A 17,508-nucleotide genomic window follows, 5' to 3' on the forward strand; every position below is an offset into this window, starting at 1 on the left:
TTGACTAAATATGTGTGAGGACCACATATCTTCACCACTCTTCCTGGTAACCACTTTACCCATTTATGGTGATGGTTCTTCACTCTCACCTTCTCTCTTTTACTCTACCTCTATCATGATTCTCTTTCTGTCTTAATTGTGCCTCTTCTACAGACTGCCAAGTTTGGTTTTAACAACGAGAATCTGGTTTGTGGCTGTTGTTTGAGAAACAACTCTGCTGGTGTTCTACCAGTAGTTGTGTGAGGAGTATTATGATACGTTATTCGAAAATTAGCCAATTTGTGGTCCAATGACAACTGTTGTTTCTTTGGATTTGGATCCAACATTTGTTTGATGAGAGCATGTTTTACAATTTGTACAGTGCACTCTGCTGCACCATTCGAAGCAGGGTGGTACGATGGAACCTTGGTATGTTTCACACCATTTTTGCTTGTGAACTGTGCAAATTCTTCTGAATGAAATTGTGGTCCATTATCCGAAACAATTTAATCTGAGAGGCCAAATGAAGAAAATACTCTTCGCAAAATGTCTAATGTTTTACTTGTTATTTTCCACATTGGATACACCTCAACCCACTTCATAGAAACATAGAAAATAGATGCAGGAGTAGACCATTCGGCCCTTCGAGCCTGCACCACCATTCAATAATATCATGGCTGATCATTCCCTCAGTACTCCTTTCCTGCTTTCTCTCCATACCTCTTGATCCCTTTAGCCGTAAGGGCCATATCTAACTCCCTCTTGAATATATCCAATGAACTGACATCAACAACTCTCTGCGGTAGGGAATTCCACAGGTTAACAACTCTCTGAGTGAAGAAGTTTCTCCTCATCTCAGTCCTAAATGGCCTACCCCTTATTCTAAGACTGTGTCCCCTGGTTCTGGACTTCCCCATCATCGGGAACATTCTTCAAATGGCTATCAATCACAATGAACAATTGTTGTCCTTCTAACTCAGCAAAATCAATATGTAGTCTTTGCCACACCCTGGGAGGCCATTTCCATGGCTGTAATGGTACTGATGGTGGTTGCTTGCTTACCGATTGACATGTCGTAAACTGACTTACGATGTACTATATATCTTTATCAAGACCTGACCACCATAAGTAACTGTGTGCAAAACTCTTGGTCAAGCACATTCCCAGGTGCTGGTCATGGAAGTCTCCTAATAATTTGGACCTTAATTTATTTGGTATAAGCACTCTTGTGCCCCAAATGATACAATCTTTATCGACTGATAATTCATTCCTACGAATGAAGAATGGATGAATATCTTTGTCTGTTACCTGGTTTGGCCATCCGTTTGCAATATAATCATACACCTTTGACATAACTGAGTCACGTTTGGTTGCTCTACCAATCTCTTCAGCTGTGACTGGCAGTTCATCAATGTATGAAAAATAGAACACTTCTTCCCTATTGGGTGTACCTTGTGATGGGGAAGGCAATCTCGACATAGCATCAGCATTACTGTGATCAGCTGATTGTCTGTATTCAATCTCATATGTATATGCTGACAAAATCAAAGCCCATCTCTGCATTCGGGCTGCAGCTAATATTGGAACTGGGGACTTTGGATGGAGGATTGCTGTCAAGGACTTATGGTCCGTAACGAGAGTAAACTTACGACCATACAAGTATTTGTGGAATTTCTTGACCCCAAAAATTAATGCCAAAGCTTCCCTTTCGATTTGCGCACAATTACGCTCACTGGCACAGAGTGCGTGAAGCAAAAGCAATTGGTCTCTCCTCCCCACTACGTAATACATGAGAAATTACTGTTCCAACTCCATACGGAGAGGCATCACATGCTAGCTTGATCTCCTGAGATACATCATCGTGAACCAACATGGTGCTCTCTGCCAAGTTGCTTTTACACTCCTTGAATGCTGTATCGCATTCTTTTGAGCACTTCCAGTGGACCTGTTTTTTCAATAGTTCATTTAGAAATAATGGGCCCAAGTTTCGGGCCGTGCCTAGAACGGTGCAGCCCCGACCTGGATGCCCGTTTTTCGCGCCCAGAAAATATCTGCAGATTCTCCGGCTCCCTGCAGGTCGTTTGGAGCTGTGGGGGGCGGAGCTAGGTCCCTGCGCTGAAATCAGTGCCGGGACCTCTGCACAGGCGCGCTACAGTGGGCGCGCATGTGCAGCAGCGCAAAGGGCCCGAAGCACGCAGCCCCTAGCCCTGGCCGAATGGCCTCACTGGGGCTGCGAGGATCAGGCTGCACCTCCCTCATCTAGCTCCTGCTCTGGCTCCAGCTGGCTCTCTCAACCCTCCACCTCCCTCCCCCCCCCCCCCAAGCTCCCGCTCCGACCCACCCCCCCCACAGCTCAAGCTCTGCTCCCCCGCAGACCCCCCCGCCCCAGCTCCCACTCCGACGACCCCCCCCAGCTCCCGCTCCCGCTCCGATGACCCCCCCCCCCACAAGCTCCCGCTCCGACGACCCCCCCCCCCCCCAAGCTCCCGCTCCGACAACCCCCCCCCAAGCTCCTGCTCCCCCCTGGCCACCTACCTTTAACTCCTTCGGCGGGGCCTGCCCACCCGGCATCTTGCTCTGGGTGGGCCCTGCCCGTAGTCTTGGGCCCAGCTTCTTCACGTCAGCTGGACCCGTTCAGCCTCCTCCCTCTCCCCTCCCTCTCCTCTCCTCTCCTCTCCTCCTCCCTCCCTCCCCTCTCCTCTACTCTTCTCTTCCCTCCCTCTCCTCTCCTCCCTCCCTACCTCCCCTCTCCTCTTCCCTTCCCTCCCTCCCTCCCTCTCCTCTCCCCTTCCCTCTCTCCTCTCCCCTTCCCTCCCTCCCTCTCCTCTCTCCTTCCCTCCCTCCCTCTCCTCTCCCCTTCCCTCCCTCCCCCTCCTCTCCCCTTCCCTCCCTCCCTCCCTCTCCTCTCCCCTTCCCTCCCTCCCTCCCTCTCCTCTCCCCTTCCCTCCCTCCCTCCCTCTCCTCTCCCCTTCCCTCCCTCCCTCCCTCTCCTCTCACCTTCCCTCCCTCCCTCTCCTCTCCCCTTCCCTCCCTCCCTCTCCCCTCCCTCCCTCCCTCTCCTCTCCCCTTCCCTCCCTCCCTCCCTCTCCTCTCACCTTCCCTCCCTCTCCTCTCCTCTCCCCTTCCCTCCCTCCCTCTCCCCTCCCTCCCTCCCTCTCCTCTCCCCTTCCCTCCCTCCCTCTCCTCTCCCCTCCCTCCCTCTCCTCTCCCCTCCCTCCCTCCCTCCTCCTCTACTCCTCCCTCCCTCCTCCTCCCGCTCCCTCCCTCCTCCTCTCCCCCCTCCTCTCCCCCTCCCTCCTCCTCTCCCCCTCCCTCGCCCTCTCCTCTCCTCTCCTCTCCTCTCCCCCTCCCTCTCCTCTCCTCTCCCTCTCCCCCTCCTCCCCTCGCTGTCAGAAACACATAGACACTGACAGACAGAGAGTGAGAGAGAGACACTGACAGACAGAGAGAGAGAGAGACACACTGGGTGAGCCCCGTCCCAGCATGCTGTTGGAGGGCTTCTGGTGCTGCAGTCGGTGAGTAGAACATTTTTTATTTATTGATTTTTTTTAAATTCTTTTTATTTTTTATTATTTTTTTTGATTGATTTATTAGTTGATTTATTGATGTATTTATCATTTATTATTGATGATGGCTGTTTATTTGTAAAACTGAAGTGTTTAATGTTTGTGAACTTCCCTTTAAACCCCCCCCCCCTGTAATTCCCTACGCCTGATTTTCTAAGTGTAGGCAAGGTTTTTCTGAGTGTACAAAAATCTACACTTGCTCCATTCTAAGTTAGTTTGGAGTCAGTTTTCACTGTCTAAACTTTCAAAACGGGTCTAAGTGGCTGGACACGCCCTCTTTTGAAAAAGAAAATCTGTTCCAAACTGAAACTGTTCTAACTGACTCGAACTGGAGCAAACTAAATGCCGAGAATTGCAATTTCTAAGATACTCCATTCTAAACCAGTTGCTCCAAAAAAACAGGAGCAACTCAGGCCGAAACTTGGGCCCAATGTTCTCAGTCTCTAGTCTTTTGAGTTCTTGCTCAACTTTCTTCTTGAGTGCTTATGGTAAGGAATGTGGCTCACAGTAAACCGATCTAGCGTCCTTCTGTACCCTGAAGCCTTGAAGCTTGGATCGGACTGCCAATTTTGCAGAACACCTTCGGATAATTCTTGATGACATCATCCTTTGACGCAAATCTCGTTTCAACACGAGAAATCTCACTTCAGTCCAGCTTCAGCGATCCCAACCAATTTCTTCCTAGTAAGGCAGGCTTGTCTCCTGCCACTACTATTAGAGGCAAGCTCTGAACTTGATCCTTGTATTTCACTGGTACGGTGATGCGACGTACCACCAGAACGTTCTCTCCCGAGTAGCCTCGCAGCTCTATCTTGGCTTTCTCCAATGGGAAAACCCGCAATTTGTCGAGGTATAGCGACTCCGGTACTACACTCACGGATGCACCAGTGTCGATTTCCATAGGTATCTTGAATCCTGCAACATCTATGTGGATTATGCTACTTTTCGAATCGCCATCCGTTAACCTTGTGCTCCTGATGACGTTTAACTCTAACATCTCCTCGTCCTGTTATTGTTCTTCCATGCTATGTAGTCTGGGGATTTCTACTCCTCGCTTTGAAAGCTGGTTTACCCTTCAGTCGGCATGCCTTCGCAAGATGCCCAGTTTTCCTGCAGACGAAACACTCTGCCTTCACATATGGACAACTTTGAGCAATGTGTTGTCCCAGGCACCGATAGCAGGGCGTCCATGCTCTGTTCCCATTTCCAGTTTCTGAGACTTTGGGGCCCCACCGCCTTTTACTTTGAACCTGCAGGCGATTCACCTCAGTTGTTTGATAACTGAAATCAGTATGAAATTCTTGGGAATATTGGTCGACCATGCTCATCGATCTAGCTGTCTGACAAGCTAAATCAGGCGTCGTCAATAACTTTCTTCTGATCACATAATTTTTCATCCCACAAACAAAGCGGTCTCGCAATGCTCAGTTCTGAAAGTCTCCAAAATTACAGTGAATAGATAGCTTTTTTAATGCTACAGTGTACTCACTGATATTTTCTTCAGCCTTCTGATTTCGTATTCCGAAACGATAAGTTTCAGCAATTTCTAATGGAACGGGGCTGTAATGTTGTTCTAGCTTAGTTATAATCTGTTTCAGCATTGTATCCTTTGGCTTGTCCGGCACAAGCAAATTTATCAGTGTTTCATACAACTCGGGCCCGACCTCAGTTAAGAATATAGCTCTTTTTCATCCAACACTGCCCAGTTATTGTCTTCATTACCGGGAGTTTCGATGATACTATTTGCAGTGAAAAACATTTCTAGCCGATCCACATATGCTCTGAAACTTTCACGGTCGCGTTGAAATGTCCCCAAATGCCCTATAACTCCCATAGGGGCAGCCATTTTGATTCTGGCAGTTTAACCAAGTGTGTTCGTAATTTACCTCGGAATTAATAGCTGTTTCCAAAAACAGAGAAGCACTCAAAGTCTCTCTGTCGGCTGGCTGAATCCTTCATCAACAAAAATTTCAGCTTTGTATTATCCGATTACATCCCATTCCCATCGCCAAATGTGATATCTTCAGGGAAGCACGCAACACACAACCTGTAAGGTGGCTGCAGGTTCCGGCAACCTCTGACCTGCTGGTCAGGTGACCTGCTCTTTACTAAACAACACTAGCTGCAGTAACACAGGCGTCCACAGTGTGGAGCTACAGACATTACAGATGGGGTGCCAATCAAGCATGCTGCTTTGCCCAGGATGGTATCGAGCTTCTTGTGTGTTGTTGTACTGCACTCATCCAGGGAAGTGGAGAATGTATCATCACACTTCTGACTGGCACCTTGTAGATGGTGGAAAGGCTTTGGGGAGTCAGGAGGTTGAAACACTCGCCGCAGTATATCCAGCATTTGATCTGCTCTTATAGCCTCAGTATTTATGTGGCTGGTCCAGCTAAGGCTGATCAATGGTGACGCCCAGGATGTTGATGGTGGGAGATTCGGCGATGGTAATGCCGTTGAATGTCATGGGGCGGTGGTTAGACTCTCTCTTGTTAGAGATAGTCATTGCTTGGCACTTATGTAGCACGAATGTTACTTGCCACTTTTCAGCCCAAGCCTGAATGCCATCCAGGTCTTACTGCATGCAGGCATGGGCTGCTTCATAATCTGAGGAGTTGCGAATGGAATTGAACACTGTGCAATCATCAGCGAACATCCCCACTTCTGACCTTATGAAGGAAGGAAGGTCATTGATGAAGCAGCTGAAGATGAATGGGCCTAGGACACTGCCCCGAGGAACTCCTGTAGCGATATCCTGGGGCTGTGATGATTGACCTCCAACAACCATAACCATCTTCCTTTGTGCTAGGTATGACTCTAGCCAGTGGAGAGTTTTCCCCCTGATTCCCATTGTCTTCAGTTTTATTCGGGCTCCTTGATGCCACACTCGGTCAAATTCTGCCTTGATGTCAAGGGCAGTGATTCTCACCTCACCTCTGGAATTCAGCTCTTTTGTCCATGTTTAGTCCAAAGCTGTAATGAGGTCTGGAGCTGAGTGGTCCTGGTGGAACCCAAACTGAGTATCGGTGAGCAGTTTATTGGTGAGTAAGTGTTGCTTGAAAGCACTGTCGACAACACCTTTCATCACTTTGCTTATGATTGAGAGTAGACTGATGGGACAGTAATTGGCCCGATTGGACTTGTCTTGCTTTTTGTGGACAGGACATACCTGGGCAGTTTTCCACATTGTCGGATAGATGCCAGTGTTGTAGCTGGAACAGCTTGGCTAGAGGCGCAGCTAGTTCTGGAGCGCAAGTCTTCAGCACAATAGCCAGGATGTAGTCGGTGTCCATAGCCTTTGCTGTATCCAGTGCGCTCAGCCATTTCTTGATATCACATGGAGTGAATCGAATTGGCTGAAGACTGGCTTCTATGATGGTGGGTCCTCGGGAGTAGGCCGAGATTGATCATTCACGCGGCACTTCGTGCTGAAGAAGATGGTTGCAAATGCTACAGCCTTGTCTAAAATTCAGATGTTTTACATTTGCAGGCCTAATTGTTTTCTGTGAAACTCATGAGCTTCCTGAAACTTAGGAAGTAGCATTCTACAAGCAGGTCTTTCATTAGGTTCCCTCATATATTACTCAGGTGGTTATCTCATCCTGAAGCTGATCATTACTGTCGGGTCAGCCTTGGTTCAATAGTTCAGTGGTGACTACTTTAAAATTTACTTATACTTCTCTGCTTAAGTGTGGTGACTTTGTTATTTTTTAAATCCATTAATGTGGCAGTTTAAGGGAAAGCCGTGTTGTGAGGAACTTGTGGTAGTTCCTGCAGACTTTGAGTGTCCAGCACAACCACAGGTGCAAGCCGGGAACGGTAGTACAGTGGTTCTGTTACTGGACTAGTAATCCAGATGCCTGGACTCATTATCCAGAGACCAAATGCCACCATGACAGCTGGGGAATTTAAAGTCAGTTAATTAAATAAATCTGGATTAAAAAAGCTAGTATCAGTAATGGTGGCGATGAAATTATCGGATTGACATAAAAACCCACCTGGTTCAATAATGTGCTTTAGGGAAGGAAATCTGCTCTGGTTTGGCCTCTATGTGACAGCAGACACACAGCAATGTTGTTGACTCTTAACTGCCTCTGAAGTGGCCTAGCAAGCCACTCAGTTGTAACAAACTTCTACGAGAAACAATAATAATGGCCACTCGACATCGACCTAGGCACCGACTTCGGACACGACAATGACACACCCAGCCCAGTCAATCCTTCAAAATCCTCCTCACTAACATCTGCGGACTTGTGCCAAAATTAGTCAAGCAACAGCCTGACAGTCATGCTTACAGAATGATACCTTTCGGCCAATGTCCCAGACTCCTCCATCACCATCCCTGGGTATTTTCTGATCCAGTGGCGGGACAGACCCACCCAAGATGGCAGCACAGTGGTATACAGTCGGGAGGGAGTAGTCCTGCGAGTCCTCAACACTGACTCCGGACCCCATGAAGTCTCATGGCTTGAGGTCAAGCATGTGCAAGGAAAGCTGATTACCACCGATTGCTTTCTCTGAGCTGATGAATCAGTACTCCTCCATGTTGAACACCACTTGGAAGAAGCACTGAGAGTAGCAAGGGCACAGAATGTACTCTGCTGGGGGACTTCAATGTCCAGCACCAAGAGTGGCTCAGTAGCACCAATACTGCCCAAGTCCTGCAGGACGTAGCTACCAGACTGGGCCTGCAGCAGGTGGTGAGAGAACCAACACAAGGGAAAAACATACTTGCCCTCATCCCCACAAATCTACCTGTCACAGATGCATCTGTTCATGACAGCAGTGGTACGAATGATCACCGCATAGTCACTGTGGAGATGACATTCCGTTGCGCGCCAAACCCTTAACGCCCCGCGCTGACCTCTTTGCGCCCCGCAGGACGTGAGGTTGGCATGGGACAATGCCAATGACAGCTTCGGGGGGCACAAAGCTGTCGTGAATGGGGCGCCCCAGCCGCCCTTAAAAGGAAGGGCCTTGCACTGCGGACACCATCTTTTGTTGGATGACTTTGTGGTCGGCCTGACAATGGTGGCTGCTAGTGCGGCCGGGCCGCCGACTTTCAGCCCAGCTCCCCCTCTTGGGTATCGGCCCACCGGCCCAAACCCTCCCTGGTGGCCCAGTGGGCACCACGAAAGCGGCTGCAAAGTTCGCAGCAGCCCTCCCCTTTAAAAGAAGGGGAAGGACCCTGGCATCATCAGCGCTGTGCCCCGCTAACGCCCCGACAGTGCCCCGCGGAGGCCATTCCGCGGGGCACTGCCCGCAACTTTTTCTCTTTCTAAGTGTCCAATTCAGCAAGATTTAGCAGTCCAACTCGCCAGGCGCTGTATCTTCACTTAATTCATATTGTGCGTCCCAAACAGGATGCAGGCCAGTTTAGCCCCGCAGAAGTTTGCAAACAGTTAAAATTACTCCATACTTTTCAGGAGCCCGATGTATTTGAAAAGGAGGAATATGAAAGAATCAGAAAGGGATTAGAGTAGATAGCTGCAGTTGAAGAGTTAGTACAAGCACTGGTATGATGGACTGAATGGCCTTCTCCTGTGCTATAAATTTTGGATTTCTATAAGTAACTGTACAATTTCTCTTTAAATGCAGCGAGTGATTGTCCATGCAGCTTCTCTTTGACTCCAGTGACTGACTGATATAATTTCTCCTTGAAGTGATTGAGTGACTGGTTGAAAGCCCTTGTAATCCCTATTTTTCTTCGAACCCAGTCAGTTACTGGTGCTGTGTTCGCTTAGGATTTCAGTAAGTGACTGGTGGCATTTTTCTTCACAGGCCTTTATGGGTGGAGTTTCCTGAGGAAACCAACACATTTGCAGTTGATGATGAGTACATGATAGGTACAGTATATAACAGCCTGCGAGGATACCAGTAACTTGCCCAATTATTCACTACAACCGTATTCTGTAACTAGGGTCAATCATAAACAGTGAGTTACCATGGTTTTATGAAAGGGAAATCGTGTCTGACAAATTTATTAGAGTTTCTTTGTGGATGTAACTGGCAGTGTAGATAAAGGCAAGCCAGTGGATGTAGTATATTTGGATATCCAAAAGGCCTTCGATAAGGTACCACATAAAAGGTTGTGATTCAAAATAAGGGCTCATGGGGTTGGGGGTAATATATTAGCATGGATGGAGGATTGGTTAATGGACAGAAAACAGAGTAGGGATAAATGAGACATTTTCAGGTTGGCAGGCTGTAACTAGTGCGGTGCTGCAAGGATCAATGCTGGCGCCTCAACTATTCACAATCTATATTAATGACATAGATGAAGGGACCGAGAGTAATGTAGCTAAGTTTGGTGATGATACATAGCTAGGTGGGACAGTAAGCTGTGAGGAGGACACAGAGACTGCAGAGGGATATAGACAGGCTAAGTGAATGGGCAATAAGGTGGCAGATGGAGTATAATGTGGGGAAATGTGAGGTTATTCGCTTTCGTAGGAAGAATAGAGAGACAGAATATTTTTTAAATAGTGAGAAACTTTTAAATGTTGGTGTTCAGAGAGATTTGGGTGTCTTTGTACAGGAAACACACAGGGAATTTTTACCTATACAAAATGGGTGGATTAGGGTCGGGTGGGAAATTAAAGTGTTAAAAATCTGAATTCCGACCAGAACCCGCTTCCAACCTGTCCGCTTCGAGTTTTAACAGAGATGGGACAGGGGGCAGGCAGCCAACCTGCTTCCAGAGTTGGTCATTTAAATATATTGACGCTGGAAGCCTCTGCTTTAACCTCCATTTTAAATTTAACTTGAGCTGGTCAGGTTTTGTAGGCCTCGTGACACCCATCAGCTAAAGTAAGATGAGCACTGCTGGATCCAAGAGGTAATTACCTTTAAATTTACCTCCCGGATCCAGTGTACATACCTATCTCACCCACCACGATTGGAGACCCTCCTCCCCCCTAACCAATACTCCGATCTCCCCCACCCCTCCGACCTTCCCGGTCTTTGATCTCTCTAAGACCCTCCCCCACCTTCTCTCCCTGTCCCCCTCCCCATGCTGCTTCTGGCTCCCGATCACTTGAGACCCTCTCCCTGTGCTCCTCCGGCCGCCACACGGCCCCCCACGCGATCCCTCCCTGCTCTCTGTTGCCTAATGCCACAGGCCTACCTGCCCGGAGCCAGATAGCATCTCAATCTACAATACAAAAGCAAAATACTGCAGATGCTGGAATCTGAAATAAAAGCAGAATGCTGGAAATCTCAGCAGGTCGGGCAGCACCTGTGGAGAGAAAAACAGAGTTAACGTTTCGGGTCAATGACCCTTCATCAGGACTGCCGAATGTTTGAAAAGAGCACATTCTTAAGCAGTGAATAGGGGAGGGGAAGAAAGAACAAAAGGGAAGGTCTGTGATAGGGTGGAAGACAGGAGAGATTAGAGAGACAAAAGGGATGATGGGCCAAATTGAAATGGTAATGATAGAGGTTAGAAAAAGGTTAATCTGGATAGGGTGTGAATGGCACAGTAATGACCAGCTGCCATTATAGACAAAGAGGGAAAAAAAGGAAAAGAAAAAAAACATAAGATGGGGGGGAAGGAAAGGGAGCCAAAGGTGGCCAGAGGTTATGCTCTGAAATTGTTGAACTCGATGTTGAGTCTAGAAGGCTGTAAAGTGCCTAAACAAAACATGAGGTGCTGTTCCTCGCGTTTGCGTTGAGCTTCGTTGGAACAGTGTAGGAGTCCGAGGACGGAGATATCAGAGTGGGAGTGGAGTGGAGAATTAAAGTGATAGGTGACCGGAAGCTCAGGGTCACACGTGCGGACTGAACAGAGATGTTCAGCAAAGCGGTCACCCAATCTACGCTAGGTCTCCCCAATGTAGAGGAGACCACATCGTGAGTAGCGAATACAGTATACTAAATTGAAAGAAGTACAAGTAAATCGTTGTTTCACGTGGAAGGAGTATTTGAGGTCCTGGATAGTGGGAAGGGAGGAGGTAAAAGGGCAAGTGTTGCATCTCCTGCGTTTGCACAGGAAGGTGCCGTGGGAAGGGGAGGGGGTGACTGCGGAATGGACCAGGGTGTCGCGGAGGGAGCGGTCCCTTTGGAACGCTGAGAGGGGCGGGGAGGGGAAGATGTGATTGGTGGTGGGATCACGCTGGAGGTGGCAGAAATGGCGGAGGATCATCCGTTGAATGTGGAGGCTGGTAGGGTGAAAGGAGAGGACAAGGGGAACCCTGTCGTGGTTCTGAGGGGGAGGGGGTGAGAGTAGAAGTGCAGGAAATAGAACGGTGAAGGGCCATGTTAACCATGGCGGAGGGGAATCCTCGGTTGAGGAAAAAGGAAGACATGTCAGAGGCACTAGTGTGAAAGGTGGTGTCGTCAGAGCAGATGCGATGGAGACGGAGAAACTGGGAGAATGGAATGGAGTCCTTACAGGATGCGGGGTGGGAGTGTGGTCCCGGTAGCTGTGGGAGTCAGTGGGCTGATATTGAATGTTTGTCAATAACCTATCTACAGAAATGGAGACAGCTAAGTCGAGGAAGGAAAGAGTCGGCGATGGACCATGTGAAGGTGAGGGAAGGGTAGAAATCGGATGCAAAGTGAATGAAATTTTCAGGGCGAGAGCAGGAAACGGCACCAATACAGTCATCAATGTACTGGACAAAAAGATGTGGGAGGGGACTCGAGTAGGACTGGAACAAAGAATGTTCCACATATCCCACGAAAAGGCAGGCATAGCTAGGACCCATGAGGGTTCCCATAGCAACACCTTTAATTTGGAGGAAGTGAGTGGAGTTAAAGGAGAAGTTGTTCAATGTGAGAACAAGTTCAGCCAGGCGGAGGAGAGCGGTGGTGGATGGGGACTGGTTGGGCCTCACTCGAGGAAGAAGCATAGTGCCCTCAGGCCATCCTGCAGAGGGATTGGACGTCCATGGTGAAAAGGAGACGGTTGGGGCCAGGAAACTGGAAACTGTTAAAGTGACGGAATATCTTGATCTGGGAAAAATGTTCTCCTGGGTTTCTGGACTGCTTCGGAGTACCTCTGCTCCCAACCCGCTTCCCCATTAAAACTCAGGCCAGAAAGTTAGCATGCGTGTACAGCAGGCAATTAGGAAGGCAAATGGTATGTTGGCCTTTATTGCAAGGGAGTTGGAGTACAAGAGTAGGGAAGTCTTGCTAAAATTGTGTAAGGCTTTTGTGAGACCACACCTGGAGTACTGTGTACAGTTTTGGTCCCCTTATCTAAGGAAGGATATACTTGCCTTGGAGGAGGTGCAACAAAGGTTCACTTGATTGATTAATGGGATGAGAGGGTTGTCCTATGATGAGAGATTTTGGGCTCGAAATTGGTGGACTTACCGTCCGTTGCTGCTGAGTTTTCTCGGCTGTTACCCTGGTTTCTGGTCAGTCTCCCCTCTGAACGAGTTTGGTGGAGGTCTCCAGCTGGCAGGCAGAGAAGACCACTGCGCACCCTCTGCTGGCGTGCGCCGACGTGCAGAAGAGTCCTCCCGCCCGCCAAGCTGCCAGTTTGGTCCGGGCGGTCCTCTGCTGCAGCAGGGGAAAAAACTGCTGCTTGGAGGCAGGTCTAACCTCAACGGTAAGAAACATAGGGACCAAGTTTCGGGCCGCGCCTAGAATGGCGCAGCCCCGACCTGGACGCCCGTTTTTCGCGCCACAAAGTGCACCTAAAAAAAACTTACCTATTCTCCGGCACACTGCAGGCCCTCTGGAGCTGGGCGCAGCGCAGCACGAGCTGTAGGGGGCGGAGCCAGGTCCCTGCGCTGAAAACAGTGCCGGGACCTCTACACAGGCGCGCTACAGTGGGCACGCATGTGCAGTAGCTCCAGGCGCCCAAAACTGTGTGGGAGGGGCCCGACGCATGCAGCCCCTAGCCCTGGCCGAATGGCCTCACTGGGGTTGCGTCGATAAGGCTCCTCCTACGGCCAGCTCCTGCTTCCTCCGGACTGGACCCGACCCGACTTGACTACCGCTCCCACCGACCCGACCTCCGCTTCCCCCGCTCCCGACCTCCGCTCCCGACCTTTCTCCCGACCGGCCTCCACCCCCCCACCTCCCGGACCGATCTCCCCCCCCGCCCCCCCCCCGACCGATCTCCGCCCTCCCCCCCCCCCCCCGAATTGATCTCCGCCCCCCCTCCCTCCCCAACCGATCTCCGACTGACCGACCCCCACTCCCCTCCACCCCGACCCGCGCTCCTGACCCCCCCCAGACCCCGGACCCGACGTCACCCACTTGTCAATTCGGTAAGTCTAAGCTCGAAGTCTTGGGCCCGGCCGGGCCCGGCCCGTTCAGCCTCCCTCTCCTTTCTTTCTCTCTCTCTCGCTCTCTCTTTCTCGCGCTCTCTCTCTCTCTCTCTCTCTCCCTCTCTCACCTCTCTCTCACTCTTCCCCCCCTTCTCTCCCCTCCCTCCTTTCTCCCCCCTCCCCTCCCTCTTTTCTCTCTCTCCCCCACCCTCCTTCCCCCCTCCTCCTCCCTCCCCCCTCCCCCGCCTCCTCTTCTCTTCCCCCCCCTCCCTTCTCACCCCCCATCCATTCTCACCACCCCTCCCCTCCCTCCCTTCTCACCCCCCCCTCCCTCCCTTCTCACCCCCCCCACCTCCTCTCCCCCTCCCCCCTCACCCCCTCCCCCCCACTCCATCCCCTCTCCCCCACTCCACCCCCTCTCCCCCACTCCACCACCCCTCCCATCCAACCCCCTCCCATCCAACCCCCTCCCCATCCAACCCCCTCCCCATCCTCCCCCTCCCCCTCCCCTCCACCCCTCACTGTCAGAAACACAGACACTGACAGACAGAGAGTGAGAGAGACACACACAGACAGACAGAGAGATAGAGATACTAACAGAGACACACGGGGGCGGGGGGCTGTCCAAGCACGCTGTTGGAGGACTCCTGGTGCTGCAATCAGTAAGTAGAAAATGTTTTATTTTTTTAATTTTATTTATTTATTTTTATTAATTTTTTTTGGATTGATTTATTGGTTGATTTATTGATGTATTTATCATTTATTATTGATGATGACTCTTTTTGTAAAATTGAAGTGTTTAATGTTTGTAAACTTCCCTTTAAACCCCCCTCCACCCCCCCCATTCCCTACGCCTGATTTATAACCTATGTCTGATTTTCTAAGTGTAGACAAGGTTTTTCTGAGCGTACAAAAATCTACACTTACTCCATTCTAAGTTAGTTTGGAGTAAGTTTTCACTGCCTAAACTTTCAAAACGGGCGTAAGTGGCCGGACACGCCCCCTTTTGAAATAAAAAATCTGTTCCAAACTGAAACTGTTCTAACTGACTAGAACTGGAGCAAACTAAATGCCGAGAATTGCAATTTCTAAGATACTCCATTCTAAACCAGTTGCTCCAAAAAAACAGGAGCAACTCAGGCCGAAACTTGGCCCCATAGAAACATAGAAAATAGGTGCAGGAGTAGGCCATTCGGCCCTTCGAGCCTGCCCCGCCATTCAATAAGATCATGGCTGATCATTCACCTCAGTACCCCTTTCCCGCTTTCTCTCCATACCCCTTGATCCCTTTAGCCCTAAGGGCTATATCTAACTCCCTCTTGAATATATCCAATGAACTGGCATCAACGACTCTCTGCGGTAGGGAATTCACAGGTTAACAGCTCTCTGAGTGAAGAAGTTCCTCCTCATCTCAGTCCTAAATGGCCTACCCCTTATTCTAAGACTGTGTCCCCTGGTTCTGGACTTCCCCAACATCGGGAACATTCTTCCTGCATCTAACCTGTCCCGCCCCATCAGAATCTTATACGTTTCTATGAGATCCCCTCTCACCCTTCTAAATTCCAGTGTATAAAGGCCCAGTTGATCCACTCGCTCCTCATATGTCAGTCCAGCCATCCCTGGAATCACCCTCAATAGCAAGAACGTCCTTCCTCAGATTAGGAGACCAAAACTGAACACAATATTCCAGGTGAGGCCTCACCAAGGCCCTGTAAAACTATAGTAAGACCTCCCTGCTCCTATACTCAAATCCCCTAGCTATGAAGGCCAACATGCCATTTGCCTTCTTCACCGCCTGCTGCAGTAAGAAGACCTGTAAAAAAAAATAAAGAGAAGTGGACTAACCTTGTAAAGAAAAAAATTTTAAAATATTTACTCAGCTTTTTTTTTCAGTTCTTCATACCTACCGTCGGGGACAGACCCGCCTCCTTGTAACGGTCCACCCCCGTTCTGGCGCCGACTCCCGCCCGCACTTGCTGGCATCTCGGCGGGCGGGAGTCCACTTGGCCATCCGCTGACATCAGCGGGCGGTTCCCGGCGGCTCTCCCCTCCCACCCGCTCCAGACCAGATTGAAGCTGGCACTGGACGGAACCCGAGGAGGAATGTCGGCAGCAGTGGGCGGCGAGTGCATCAATTTCGGGCCCTAACATACCATTTGCTTTCCTAAATGCTTACTGTATCTGCATGTTAAATCTCTAATTCACCATTCACCATTTAAAAAATATTCTGCTTTTCTCTTTTTCCGACTGAAGTGGATAACTTCACACTTCTCCAAATGTATTCCATCTGCCACGTCCTTACCCAAGGACCTGATGGTTTCTACCCCAAAGTATTAAAAGAAGTAGGTGAGGAAGTTGTTGATATGTTAGCCATGATCTTCCAAAACTCATTCAAGAATTGTCCACTTGGATTGGAAAATTGCCAATGTCACTCCACTATTTAAGAAGGGCAAGACAGATAAACTAGGAAATTATAGACCTATTAGTTTAACGTCAGTTGTGGGAAAGTGACTATAATCTGTTATTATGGACAGAGTGTCTGAGCATTTGGACAAATATGAGCTGATCAGAGAGCCATCATGGATTTATAAAAGGGTATGTCATCTCTAACAAACCTAGTTGAATTTTTTGACGAGGTAACTGACATGGTAGATAAGGGAGTGTCTATAAATGTTACCTATTTGGACTTCCCAAAGGTATTTGACAAGGTGCCACATAAAAGATTACTGCAAAAGATAAAAGTTCACGGGGTTGGGGTAATATATTAGCATGGATAGAGGATTGGCTAACTAACAGAAAATAGAGAGTCGGGATAAATGGTTCATTCTCTGGTTGATAATCAGTAATTAGTGGGGTGCCGCAGGGATCAGTGCTGGGACCCCAACTATTTACAATTTATATCAACGACTTGGAAGAAGGGACTGAGTGTAACGTAGCCAAGTTTGCTGACGATACAAAGGTGTGAGGAAAAGCAATGTGTGAGGAGGACACAAAAAAAATCTGCAAAAGGACATAGACAGCTAAGTGAGTGGGCAAAAATTTTGCAGATGGATTATAATGTTGGAAAGTGTAAGGTCATGCACTTTGGCAGAAAAAAAATCAAAGAGCAAGTTATTATTTAAATGGAGAAAGATTGCAAAGTGCTGCAGTACAGCGGAACCTGGGGGTATTGGTGCATGAAACACAAAAGGATAGTATGCAGGTACAGGAAGGCCAATGGAATCATAGCCTTTATTGCAAAGGGGATGGAGTATAAAAGCAGAGCAATCTTGCTACAGCTATACAGGATATTGGTGAGGCCACACCTGGAATACTGCGTGCAGTTTTGGTTTCCATATTTACGAAAGGATATATTTGGAGGCAGTTCAGAGAAGGTTCACTAGGTTGATTCCAGAGATGAGGGGGGTGACTTATGAGGAAAGGTTGAGTAGGTTGGGCCGTTACTCATTGCAATTCAGAAGAATGAGAGACGATCTTATCGAAACGTATAAGATTATGAGGGGGCTTGACAAGGTGGATGCAGAGAGGATGTTTCCACTGATGGGGGAGACTAGAATTAGAGGGTATGATCATAGAATAAGGGGCCGCCCATTTGAAACTGAGATGAGGAGAAATTTCTTCTCTCAGAGGGTTGTAAATCTGGAATTCGCTGCCCCAGAGAGCTGTGGAAGCTGGGACATTGAATAAATATAAGACAGAAATAGACAGTTTCTTAAACGATAAGTGGATAAGGGGTT

The 17,508-nt window shown here is 48.9% G+C and overlaps 1 protein-coding gene across 6 annotated transcripts in view; it reads left to right on the forward strand.

Moving 5' to 3' along the window:
• LOC139263142 (neutral alpha-glucosidase C-like) overlaps positions 1–17,508 on the forward strand; it is a 237,431-nt gene that overhangs the window by 191,426 nt on the left and 28,497 nt on the right. For all 6 annotated transcript variants that reach the window (XM_070878753.1, XM_070878757.1, XM_070878755.1 and 3 more), the window contains one exon: positions 9,330–9,394. In XM_070878753.1, the coding sequence (XP_070734854.1) occupies positions 9,330–9,394 (65 nt within the window). The remainder of the gene's footprint in view (positions 1–9,329; positions 9,395–17,508) is intronic.

Source organism: Pristiophorus japonicus, chromosome 4 (genome assembly GCF_044704955.1).
Source record: "Pristiophorus japonicus isolate sPriJap1 chromosome 4, sPriJap1.hap1, whole genome shotgun sequence".
NCBI classification, from domain to species: domain Eukaryota; kingdom Metazoa; phylum Chordata; class Chondrichthyes; family Pristiophoridae; genus Pristiophorus; species Pristiophorus japonicus.